The sequence below is a fragment of the Podarcis gaigeae genome (assembly GCF_964106915.1).
Source record: "Podarcis gaigeae genome assembly, chromosome: 6".
NCBI classification, from domain to species: domain Eukaryota; kingdom Metazoa; phylum Chordata; class Lepidosauria; order Squamata; family Lacertidae; genus Podarcis; species Podarcis gaigeae.
Genome location: NC_139682.1, coordinates 75194800 through 75207487, shown reverse-complemented (window position 1 = coordinate 75207487; position 12688 = coordinate 75194800). Strand labels below are relative to the sequence as shown.

The 12688-nt window shown below is 43.9% G+C and overlaps 2 protein-coding genes across 7 annotated transcripts in view; one reads left to right on the top strand and one right to left on the bottom strand.

Moving 5' to 3' along the window:
* Nucleotides 1–4480, bottom strand: part of ALG14 (ALG14 UDP-N-acetylglucosaminyltransferase subunit) — a 63925-nt gene extending 59445 nt beyond the window's left edge. Inside the window, exon 1 of the mRNA XM_083743599.1 lies at nucleotides 4243–4480. Within this exon, the coding sequence (XP_083599725.1) occupies nucleotides 4243–4251 (9 nt within the window). The 5' untranslated portion in view covers nucleotides 4252–4480. The remainder of the gene's footprint in view (nucleotides 1–4242) is intronic.
* LOC310846637 (TLC domain-containing protein 4-B-like) overlaps nucleotides 1–12688 on the top strand; it is a 35870-nt gene that overhangs the window by 2260 nt on the left and 20922 nt on the right. Inside the window, exons 1-2 of one of the 6 annotated variants that reach the window (XM_083743579.1) lie at nucleotides 4667–4808; nucleotides 5290–5486. The exons of 1 other annotated variant lie outside the window; for it this stretch is intronic. The gene's annotated coding sequence lies outside the window, so the exon portion shown is untranslated. Of the gene's footprint in view, nucleotides 1–4654; nucleotides 4809–5035; nucleotides 5205–5289; nucleotides 5487–11312; nucleotides 11445–12358; nucleotides 12448–12688 lie in introns of those variants that run through there. 4 more of the 6 variants (XM_083743577.1, XM_083743582.1, XM_083743580.1 and 1 more) reach the window with 4 other exon arrangements.

Here is a 12688-nt window from a genome sequence, read left to right as displayed (position 1 = left end):
ATTAGGTCCAGTCGTGACCGACTCTGGGGTTGTGGCGCTCATCTCGCTTTATTGGCCAAGGGAGCTGGCATACAGCTTCCAGGTCGTGTGGCCAGCATGATATGAAACATAAAATCATATAAAAGTTACATTAAAAAAACACAAAATACCTCCTAAGAACTAATCAGTAGAAACATTGCTACATTAATCAGAAACATAAAAATTAGATATTAAGGGCAACTCAAAAGCTCTCCAGAAGATGGCCATCTTAGCATGGTGTCCAGAAACCTGGGAGGGAGTTGAACTCTACTTAAGGCTGCAGGATGTAGGCTTGAATAAACATAGTTTCAGTGAAGTTTTGCCAAAGTTTCTTGTGCAAGGTTACCCTTTCCATTTAATAATTTTGTACAATTTTCATTACCGAGAAAGTAATGCTGGCAGCATAGGTTATCTGTTTTTTTTTAATAATTAATTTGCTTTGTGAAAGCAAAAAAAATTCCTTCCAGTAGCACCTTAAAGACCAACTAAGTCAGTTCTTGGTATGAGCTTTCGTGTGCATGCACACTTCTTCAGATACACTGAAACAAGTTTCCAGACCCTTCTGTAAGGTGCTACTGGAAGGAAATTTTTTTGTTTTGACTATGGCAGACCAACACGGCTACCTATCTGTAACTTGCTTTGTGATGTGTGTCTCCGTGTGTGCATGTGCATGCACCTAGAAACAAATTAAAATTCATTCACTATAGTGACACATTTCGAGTCCGAGAATATTCAAGGAAGGCAGATGCCCCAGTCTGAATCAAAAGGCAAACATCTTGTATGCTGCATTATTTCTAAAAGAGAATGGGGAGATAGCAGTTGTGCATGGGGTGAAAAGTCACTCCAGTTCAGCAAAGGTAACTCATAGTTAACAGTACAGTATTCAGCTATGATTGTGCAAAGTAGTGTATCTGCCAGGGGCAGGGCAGGAAGCAGCAAATCTAGATCAGGCCATGTTTTCTCTTGGAATTAAGTTATTTGAGTGTATAAACATTTAAAACTTGCCCTGCTAATTCCAATACAGTTCATTTTCCATATGTTACAGGAATGGACATACACCTAGATAGATAGATAGATAGATAGATAGGAATGGACATACACCTATATATGTAGATAGATAGACAGACAGACAGACAGACAGACATAGATGTATAAACAGGTATTATGCTCCATTTATTTTCATGCAGACATGTTGCATGTATTTTGAATTAAAATTACTTAAAAAAACAAAAAAAAACCTAAACTGCAAGATCTCAGATCTTCGTTACTATTGTTTGTATTTTGGCAATAATATAGACAAATAAAAGGTAAAGGGATCCCTGACTGTTAGGTCCAGTCGCGGACGAATCTGGGGTTGCGGCGCTCATCTCGCTTTACTGGCCGAGGGAGCCAGCATACAGTTTCTGGGTCGTGGCCAGCATGAGTAAGCTGCTTCTGGCGAACCAGAGCAGTGCACGGAAATGCCGTTTACCTTCCCGCCGGAGCGGTACCACCTATTTATCTACTTGCACTTTGACATGCACTGTGGTCTAAACCACAGAGCCTAGGGCTTGCCGATCAGAAGCTCGGCGGTTCAAATCCCAGCTACGGGGTGAGCTCCCATTGCTCGGTCCCTGCTCCTGCCAATACAGACAAATACACCCTCCAAATTACAGTTATGCTAAAATCTTGGTTTCTCCGCTATTTGCTACACGCAGCACACACTTCAGCCCCTAAACCAGAAGTTGCAGTTAAGCTCTGTGTGTGAATCTAGCCATTAAGGCTGTAATCCTGTACACACATCCAGATGAATGAACTTAATGGAAATTTCTTCCAAGCAAGGGATGCCTAGGGTTGTGCTACAAATCAATGTTAATAAAAGAGATGGATCTTCCCCTCTCAGCAAACTTACAAAATAGCAGATAGTGAGCTTTAAAATTGCCAAAATAGTTGCCCTAAGCAACATTCTTTACATATTTCACAGATCTGGAGTTCCCAACATGGTGCCCACAGGCACAATGACGCTCCAGACACCCTACTTGGTTCCTGTTGAAGTTCCTTCTTCTCCCAATGTTTAATTTGTTTTGGAATTTTACAAGTTTTTCTTCTTGGTGCTACTGCTGCATTGGCTGGAAAACTAAGTACGGGCCTCCAGCCACCCCACCCTCTTCCTTTCTTCAGAATGCCTTTTCTCAGCAAAGGCAAAGAGAGCAGGGTAGGTGGATGCTAATGCTTAACTATCCACCCGCTTGCCCATTTATTTATTTAAAAGTAAAGGAGACTCTATTGCTGCTTGGTAAGCAACGGAAGGAGTGTTTTGTCTCTTTGGTGGGAGGTGTCTGCTTGCTTTTTGATATGTGCATGCACACAAATACTTGTTTGTGTAATGCCTGTTTTACCTTTTGGGGGTTTTTTGCTTCTTTCTTTCTGTGTGGCTAGCATTTTGGGGGGATTTTGCCTGTTATTTGTGATTTTCTGTGGTGGAATTTGCCTCTCTTTTGCAAGGGGGGGCATTGTTGGTGGCTGGATTTTGCTTTTCTGGTGTGGTTTTGAGGGAGTGTGTGGTTGAGTTATTCCTGTACATTTCTTTTGTGATGGAGTTTGTATGGTTTTTGGACTGGATCTCTTTCTCTGAGCATCATCACTTTTCCTTTTGTTTTGTTGTCGTTTGAGTGGCAAATATGTGGCTTGGGATTGGGATTCAGTTCATAATTTTGTCTTGCACTTAGTTTCTTGGGAAGTTATTTGTGACAAGGCAGGTCTCCTTGGCAGCCATTTTGTGACTAGGCAACCCACCCACCCCAGTCATTTATTGACAGTTTCTCAGATTTCTAAATGTGCCCTTGATGCTGGATCCAGTTAATTTTGACCATATATTTGTATGAGATGTACTGCAGGTAAGGCTTCCAACCTATCAGTTGGCAACCAGTTCTTTTGGCCAAATCCACACCATACATTAAAACCACTCTTATTCATGGCTCCCCTCCTCACTAAAGAATCCTGGGAAATGTAGCTTCAGGGTCTCCGAACAACTTAGTTCCCTTAACAATCTATAATTCCCAGGATTCTTGGTGATGGTAGGGAAGCCATGACTCTTAAAAATGGAATAAGTGTGCTTTAAATGTGTGGTGTGGAAGTGACTTTAGTTTAGGTATGGGAACTTGTGGCCTTCCAGATGTTGTTTGACTACAACTACCACCATCCCTGTCCATTTTACCAAATGCCTTGTTTCAGCAGCAATATAATAAAAGCCAGTTTTTGTAAGGTTGCGAATTTAAGCCTCACTTTAACTTTTCACGGTCGGAATTTGGAAAAAAAGTGAGGCTTATATTCAGGCCAATAATGGTATATACCCTTTAGATGACATCTGAAGGCAGCTCTGTATGGGGAAGCCTTTTAATGTGTAATGTTTTATTATATGTTGGAAGCCACCCAGAGTGGCTGAGTCAAACCAGTCAGATGGGCAGGGTACAAACATTATTATTATATTATTATTATTATTATTATTATTATTATTATTATTATTATTATTATTATTATTATTTCCTGCCAACCTAGCAGTTTGAAAGCATGTCAACAAGTAGATAAATAGGTACTGCTCCGGCGGGAAGGAAAACAGCATTTCCGTGTGCTGCTCTGGTTTTGCCAGAAGTGGCTTAGTCATGCTGTCCACATGACCCGGAAGCTGTACGCCGGCTCCCTCGTCCAGTAAAGCGAGATGAGCGCTGCAACCCCAGAGTCGGTCACGACTGGACCTAATGGTCAGGGGTCCCTTTACCTTTATTATTATTATTATTAATTCTATCAGACTAGGACTGGTGAGGCTGAGAGTTCTCAGTCTAAACTACCTCGTAAGATGCTTGTGAAGATAAAATGGCAGGTGGTTGAAGGGAATACCATATACTTCAAGTGTGGGTGATGTGATGCCCTTCCGCCAGTGCTGGAATACAACTCCCATCAGCTCCAGATGGTCGGGATGATGGGAGTTGTAGTCCAGCAAAATCTGACGGGTACCACATTAGCCACCCCTGATGCACACGCCTTGTGGAGGAAATATGGGAATCTAAAATGTGGTGACAAACTGGCTTTGCCAAATGGGCATAAAATCCCGCCTATGAATCCCAGCTGGCTCTCAAACAACGGGGGCGATAAGGCTTTTTGTAAGGGTGGGAAACAAGCAGTGACATTTGGGGTTGGGGCGCACGCATCCTCGACAGTATGGGGAGAGGGAAGCAAAAGTGTCACCTTCTTCATACGTGTGAGAAATCTCCAGGCCCTCTCGGTCAATCCATAAAATGAAATTTTTGGGCGGCGGCGGGTGTGGATTTTTCTGAGTCCGTCCCGCCTCCTGCCCCGTCTGCAACGGTGGGGGGGGGGGGTGCTTCCCACATTAACAACCCGCAAGCAAGTGCCCTTCGGTGGGAGGCAGGTGGCCGCCTGCTTGCCTTTTGGAGCCGGCCGGCGAGGCGGGCTTGCTTCTTGCTTCTCGCCGCGGGCGCTCGGCGGGAGGCCAGGAGGCGGCGGTGAGAGCGGCTGGCTGGCTGGCCGGCTTCCCCCTTCCCGCCCTGCGGCAACTGGGAACGTCGAGGCGGCGGCGGCGGTTCGGCGGCCCCTTTAAGGCTGAGGCCGGCGTAACGCGATCCCGCAGTGGGCGCCTGTCGCGGCTGCCGCAGTAGCAGCAGCAGCAGCGGAGGAGGCCGTTTCCGCCGGAGAAGCCGCGCCGCGTGGGCGTGTGAGGGGCTTTTCCCCCGCCGCAGGGACCCGCCAGGAGGGATGGCAGGGCCGCCCGGCCGGCCGCGGTGAGACTTCAGGTGAGCAGCGGGGGGGGGGGGGCGGGGGAACTGCTTCTTCCATCGTGAAACGGGAGAAGACGTGTCTGGGCACCGGGTCGTGTGTCGGGCGCGTAGGCCCCTTGCGCGGCGTGTCCGGGGATGCCGCCTTTCTCTCGCCGCGGCTACAGACCCTGGTGCGCGGCGCGCGCTTCAGGGCGAGTGCTATCGGGCTTATTAAAGGCAGAGAGGAACCTTCGGAGCGCAGGTGAGGATGCGCGCCAGTCGCGCAGCGCCGCCGGAGAGGGAGGTGAAATGCCGTAGCAACCTTTCCTTTCCGCGCACGACACACACACCGCCCCGCTCCCCAATGCGTTGCGTGGCTAAGGGAAGGAGGAGAACCTGCAGTTGCTGGATCGGGGGCGCGCGGGTGAAAAGGTGGAGTCTCGGGGTGGGTGGGGGAGCGGGTAGTCTGCAAGGAGATCCCTCTTGTTCAGGCCCCTCTTTTCTTTCCTATTCCCAGCACCATGCCTGACTTTGGTTTCATCCCTCTCTTCTGGGGACTGAAAATGGGGAAGAAACGAGAAAAGGGCAGGACCAGGAATCTGGTTGAATTAATAAGGACAAAGATAACTGACGCATAGGAGCCAGCGCTTAGGGGACAAGGTCCCTTCTGCAGCCCCAATAAAATATTTGAGGGGGCTGCCCCCCTCAAAAAAGGCGATGGACATTGCCATTCAAATGATGGGTGGGTGCCATGTCATGTGATCAATTGCGTGTGGTGGGGCCTACTTGCCCCTCCCCCATATTTTATTAAAGTTGGCACCCCTGTAAACAAGGAGAGAGGGCCCAGGTACCAACCTCAAATTGAGTGTTAACTGTAGCTTAGGCTGTGCTGCTGTTTCCCTGCTGTGAAAGTGGCCTGTCCGCTTTGAAACAATGCACCAAAGATTCGGCCCAAACTTCTTACACTTTTGGACTTCAATGCTTTTAAGTACCGCACAGATTTATTTACATGGGGGGGGGGGAGAGAGACCGCTTCCTGGACACTCCAAGTAGTAGCGGATAATGTTGATTACTTGGATCCATTCCAGCCAGATTTCTGACCTGATGTGGGGACATAAACAGCCTCGTCACAGTGGTGGATGATGCTAGGAACGGACCAGGTTTGTATGCAATGCTGTTAGTTCTCCTGGATCGCTCAATAGCCTTGGATTCCATTGTCTATGGTTTCCTTCTGGAATTGGGAGCCGTTTCTAGAGTGGCAAGCCCAGAAATTAGGGCTGAGAGACACCTGCTCCACCCTGTGGCCTTTTGGGTGCTTCAGGATTCCATCTTATTTCCCATGCTTTTCAGCATCCAAATGAAGCCGTTGACAGAACTGACCCAGAGGTTTGAACTTGTTTATATCATGCCTTTCCTCTGAGGAGCTCGTGGTTCTCCCCACTCACATTTTGTACTTGCAGTGTAAAGTAGTTTGGGCTGAGAGTTGATGGTTGGCCTGAGGTCATTCACCTGTTCCTCACTGAATGAGAATTTGTACCTCAGCCCTCACTAGTCTTCATCCAGCACTAAGACTACTACACTACACGTTAAAAATGAGAGAAGGCACATCCTCCCACTTCCTGCTGGTATTGCTCAAACTACTATTTACTGCTTCCCAAGTTTGTGCCAAAGGCTGTGTCATCACCTGCTTGTCCCAGAGAAGCTGCGGAAGTCTTGAACAGTGTCTGGAGGTAGCATGAGATGGCTGAGGGCAAACAAGCTGGCATTTAGATCAGATAAGACAGGTGTAATGTGGGTGGAGAAATGTGATCTGGGTGAAGGTGTGTGTCACTGGTGTTGTATTGGGTTGCACTTCTTTTAATGGGCCAGGTGCATACCTTGAGAGTGTGACAAGAGGTGTGAGGGCCATGTGATAAGAGCCTGCAACACCAATTCTGCACCAGCTGCACTGGCTCCTAATGCACTTCCAAGCTCAATTTTGAATGCTAGATGTTACCTTTTTAAAAGCCTAAACAGCTTGGGGTCAGGTTATTTAAAGGACTATCTGCAGCAGCCTTTAAGATTGGCTGTGGAGGCCCTGCTCTTGGATTTACCCATAAGGTTTGTCAGGTTGTCAACCCTTGTGGCTCCACAGGAACTGTTTTTGTTTCCCTCATTACCTGCTTTTAAGTACAGTGGTACCTTGGGTTACAGACGCTTCAGGTTACAGACTCTGCTAACCCAGAAATAGTACCCCGGGTTAAGAACTTGGCTTCAGGATGAAAACAGAAATCACGAGGCGGCGGAATGGCAGCAGCGGGACGCCACATTAGTTAAAGTGGTACCTCAGGTTAAGAACAGTTTCAGGTTAAGAACGGACTTCCAGAACGAATTAAGTTCTTAACTCGAGGTACCACTGTACACTTTAATAATCTGGTTGTTTACACCAACTTTTTACTGATTCATAATGCCCTTGTAATTTTAATCTTTGCTGTCATTTGATTTCTGGTTTTCATATGGTTATTACTATGCATTTTATTTTTGAATCTGTTTTATGAGTGTTATTTTGAACTGCCTCGAGAGAATGCCATAGTTCTCAAAGGCAGTATTTAACTCCTTATCTATTATGTGGTATAATTTAGTGGAGCTGTAGAATACTTAGTGTCTGGTCAGTCAAGCCACACTAGTACTATCGTAGCCTATTTACTTTTCTGTGTCAAGCCTGTTACTGAAGTGCTGCCTTCAAGTTTCAGTTTTCCAAGTGAGAAAATATTTTCTATCACTGCTGCCATAATTGAGTATTGCCTTGCTGCTTTCTATATACTAATTCCACATGGGTCTTTTGATGCTAATCTCTTACTAGTTTTATATTTGTTTGAATCAATGTGCGTGGGGGGGGGAACCCTTCTATTTCTGTTTCTTTGTTAATATCATTCTCCTTTGCTCTTCATATGTAAAAGTCCAGTACAGCTATCTATGTCTATATATGGTTACTTAGGAATAATTCCTACTGGGGCTTACTCTCAAGTAAGTGTGCACATAGGCTGCTTTAAGGTTTAAAATATATGTGAATTTCTTCAGGAATTACCGTATATTGCTTCTAATTCACAGTGCATATGGAGTTCCCCATAATTAAGGCATCTTTGGGAACCTGACATGCTGGCAATAAGCAGGTGCTAGGCGATAATGTAAACAAAATGAATGCAGAGATTATAAGGCAAAATGTCTTTTGAATATGGACAGTTTTGGATTGGAGCTGTTGGGATGAATGCCTTTATTTAATTCCTTTGCATGAGGCATAATTATGTTTGGAGAGGAGATGATGGTGCAAAGAAATGATATTTGGGTAGTTTCCTATTTTCTTTGAAACCTGTTTGGTAGGGTACTTACATTTGACTGGGCAGCGTGTCATGGAATTTTTTCTTGTCCTTTGAACCTTTCGCTCTTGTAATTTTATCCACAGGATATTGCTTCTCTTGATGCTGTTATCAGTTTGCATTGATGTCTTTGGTTTGGTCATAGCTTATTTGGTTGCCTTTTTCTTAAAAGCTGTGGTATCTCGGAGGGCATTAGCAGTTTTGGACCAACCAATTGCGTTCTAAGGGAGATTTGGAATTCAGGTTCTAAGGTCCATGAGTAAGACTTGTTAATTTTGTTTTATTTCAACAAATTTCTATATTGCAGTGGCTAGGCAGTATTTCAGGGCGATTTACACAAAAAATAGTAGAAAGCAGTCCCCGCTCCCCTTATTAAAGGGCAACACTGATTGACCTCACCAGAAACTTTGGTGAAGAGATACAGCTTCAATTGCCATTAAAAAGTGTATAGTAGCATTTTGGATGGGAAGGGAGTTCCATCACTGGGGTGCCACCACAGAGAAGGAGTCATGATATATCAACTATGATGGGCCCCTGGAAGTATCGTTCCTACAGATCTCTGGGCCCAGACAGGTTGATGCTTGGAGAGGTGTTCCTTCAAGTATTTTGTTCAGGGTTTTGATATGTCAACAGCAACACCTTGAGTTGGGCATAGGAGCAGTAGCAACCAGTGCTACTCTCATAAAACTACTGTTGTATGGTTACAATAAGCCACCCCACTTGGCTCTTGGGCTGCCACATTCTGTACTAGTTGTAGCTTCTGAACAGTCTTCAAGGGTAGCCCCATGTAGATCACAGGATAATAAACGAAACTGGAGATGATCAGAGGATAAGTTACTTTGGTGACTCATGCTGTCTGGGCATCAAGTGGCAATCCTGTTTCTAGGAGTATCCCCAGACTATGAACTGCTCTTTCACAGGTAGTGCAGCCCTGTCTAAAACAGGTTGTTTACCACCTACTCATAGCATAGTTCTGCCTTACCAGGATTCATTCTGTTTATGTATACCCTTAACAGTTTATGTATATATAATCTATGCAAGGACCTTGGGGTGGAAACACCTGATTATTGATTATCATTGAATTAGGGTGGGTATGGAAGATGTGTGTATGAGAGATGTTGTATCTATGAAAAGCAGTGGCCAAACTTGAAACGGTATTTTGAAATGGCTGAGTTTGACAATTTCCTATTATCTTTGTGTTTTGTTGCCCCAGAGGAAGTGCATGCTGAGAGGTCCAGAAGTCATTTAGAGGAGAATGGCCATGGACTATTTCAGTACATAAGTCAGGAGTGACAACCTTTACCCACCTAATACTTAATGACAATTCTGAGGCCTCGCCAGTTGGTGAAAATGTACTGCCCAGAATCAGATTTGTATCTCTTTTATTGAGCTGTTTCAGTCTTAGAAGATACGTGACGTGGTCCCTTGTTGCCAAGACCCGTTTCTTGAGTTACATTATGGTGTTGAAATGCATACACAAATGTTCAGCTAGATGGCTGTTTTGTAAAAACTTATTAGCAAGGCTTGGCCAATTGTTAGCTGTTCGGGTTGCATGAAAGTAGCTCAAAATAATTGTACGATGATATGGAGTTGGAATATTAGGTATAGGTTTAACATTGTCTTTGATTTTTCTGTAACTTTTACAGCCTATTCCTACTCATATTTATTTGGAAGTAAATTTGTCCACCGCTACTGGACTCTTTTTGAAACTTAAGTGCAATCCTATACATATCAACTCAGAAGTAAGCCCCAGTAAATTCAATAGGACATGCACTCAGGTATATATACGACTGCAGCCTAATTATGCATAGGGTTACAGTGTAACAGTTCATTCATAAGCACTCTGGAACAAAAGAAATGGCTGCTTTTGGTTGATAGTTAGAATCCCTAGTAAGCACAGGTTTTTAAGTGTTAATAATATTTAAAGGTATTACTGTAGTCTATAGTTTAAAAATGGTACATGTCTAATGTTATTGGTGTAGTGTTGCTCGATAGGATTGGAAATAAGCATTTGTTCAAACAAACAGAACTGGTGCACAGTAAAGGTGCACAGGGCACTAACAAAATAAACTGCCTGTATAGCATCATTTTGCATTTGGGAGAAACAATTCAGAAGGAAAAAATTGTGCAGAAGGCTGCTTCTGCACATATATTTCAGCTTCTGGTTTTATGGATCAACAGGAAGCCATTAGCGTAGGGAGAATATTGGTGGCATTAAGAATTTTGCTACTGATTATAGTTGGATAGACCATGACTTTATAATTACTTAGTTTTAAAAAGCAGACTGGATCCACTCAGTGACAGTTCACACTAGATCTATTAATTATTTTCAGTTGAATCTTGCCATCAGGTTTGCATGGGGAATTGGCAAAATGGTAAAAACAGAGATAGCTAAAAAGTAGTGTTCTTAGCACAGAATTGATAAGCATACGGTACATCCCACATAAGGATATGTGCTCCAAACTTTGTTTTATGGTTTTGAATCATATACTTTGAACACAAGCTAAACACAATCATGTGTGTTTCAGATTTTATTTGCTTTGCCTAGCAGATTAAATCAATGCACCTTGAAAAAAAATTATCTCATTTGTCAACACTCTTTGGAAATTGTTTCTTAATAAGGTCTGTAAATTGCCCCCCAAAGAATCTCATTTGATTTCCTGCTGAAATTAGAAATTGTCTACAGGGTTGTGATCTAGTCTCTCGGGGTTATGGCTAATTGATACAACACTGTTTTGGTAGGCTGCACAAATCATGTCCGTTAAACATATTTAATGTAAAGCATAGATACTCTTCCAAGTTATAGACATTTTATAGGTCTAAGTCTGGTTCTTATGAAGTGCTTTTAATCTGCACCAGGGATTTTCAAAGTGTTATAGGAAACTTGGGCTTTTCTGGAGGTTTATTAAGCTTTACCAGTAAGATCAGTAATGGAGGTTCCTTCACATCACTATTGATCTTACCCTGTAATTTACAACCACTTGAGAGTGTTGGGTGTATCCTAGGATGCACTTTCGGTTCATGCAGGACAACATTTAGCTGTATGAAATGTAGTTAACACTCTGTACCTCTAGAACAAATAAGCTTAGAAACTCGGATATATAAGTTAGACACCAAATGGCACCTTAAACCTAGGTTACGGTCGCCACAACGGAATGTCTACTCACCAGGGAGTTGGACTCGCTGACCCTTGGGGTCCCTTCCAACACTACAGTTCTACGATTCTATGTTCTCAACAACATCGCTTGCTCTTACAGTAATTCACTTGTCCTAGCATGCAAGGAGGAGGAAAAACATACAGTGGAAATGGGAAATGGTATTAACAATGGACTAAGGCAGAGGTTTTTTAAACCATGGTTGCCAACCTGGTGTCCAGTAATCTCCACGTAGTCGCAATTGGACCTGCGCCAGTAGTAAAACGTGCCTGACACTTGGGGAATTTCGAACACTGAGTCAAACGATGTGTCTCACTTCTCTTCATTTTACTCAGTCTGCCTTGTTTCATATTATACAAGGAAAAATGAGTTACGAGTGTGAGGTGGTCACCAATGGCATTTGGGGAACTCCACTTGTATTTTCCTTGTCCAAACTACATGGGGACAGAGTGATGTGGCTGCAGGCTGTAGGTCTTGGTTTGTGAGCTCTGCTTCTCTCCTAGTTTATGTTCCTGGGAAAGTCTTGTGATTGGCTACTGAGCTAGTATTTTGTCTTCTGTGGCTTTGGGGTTTGTTGCCTTGAATCAGTGATGGCCAAACTTGGCCCTCCAGCTGTTTTGGGGACTACAATTCCCATCATCCCTGACCACTGGTCCTGTTAGCTAGGAATGATGGGGATTGTAGTCCCCAAACAGCTGGAGGGCCAGGTTTGGCCATCACTGCCTTGAATTCTTCTTTTTATGTGAGTATTTTGCTGCCGTTAATTCACATCAGTGTTGTGGGGATACTGGACCTAGCCCTGGAGAAGGATAAGTTTCTAACTAGGGCTGCCATATTTTGAAAAGCAAAAGAGAGGATGCTATGGCGGCCATTCAAAGCAAATAAATGAATTTTGTCCCAAATTTTACCCCCGGAAAAGAGGGCGCGTTCTGGGAAAAAGAGGACACATGGCAACCCTAGTTCTGACTTACCTGGGCACTTCTCTTCAACTCCCTTCCTTTCCCTCCCTTATGCTGTCACAGTTACAACTGTGTAGTTGGCTGACTTAAAGTTATGATGGCACAATGATGACACAGCACTGTCATAACTATTACTTTTGAGTTATCCGGGTGTAGAGGATGTAGTGAAAATCATATCCCTTGCCCAGCTGGCATAACTTGAGAGGTCAGGGCCAATCTATTTAGTGTGTGTGTTGGTATTAGAAAGGTTTTAAAACTATAGTTGCAATTCAAGAAAGCTGGACTGTGAGCAGGGGATAAACATGTATGCAGCAAAAGGTGTTTTTCTTTAATAGAGCCCAATCACCCTGCTGGACACCTCCAGGTTTATGCATACTTGTTTCGCTTCTACCCATGGCTGTTGAGAGTTGTAGCTTCTGTGTTTCATGTTATTTAAATTGACATGA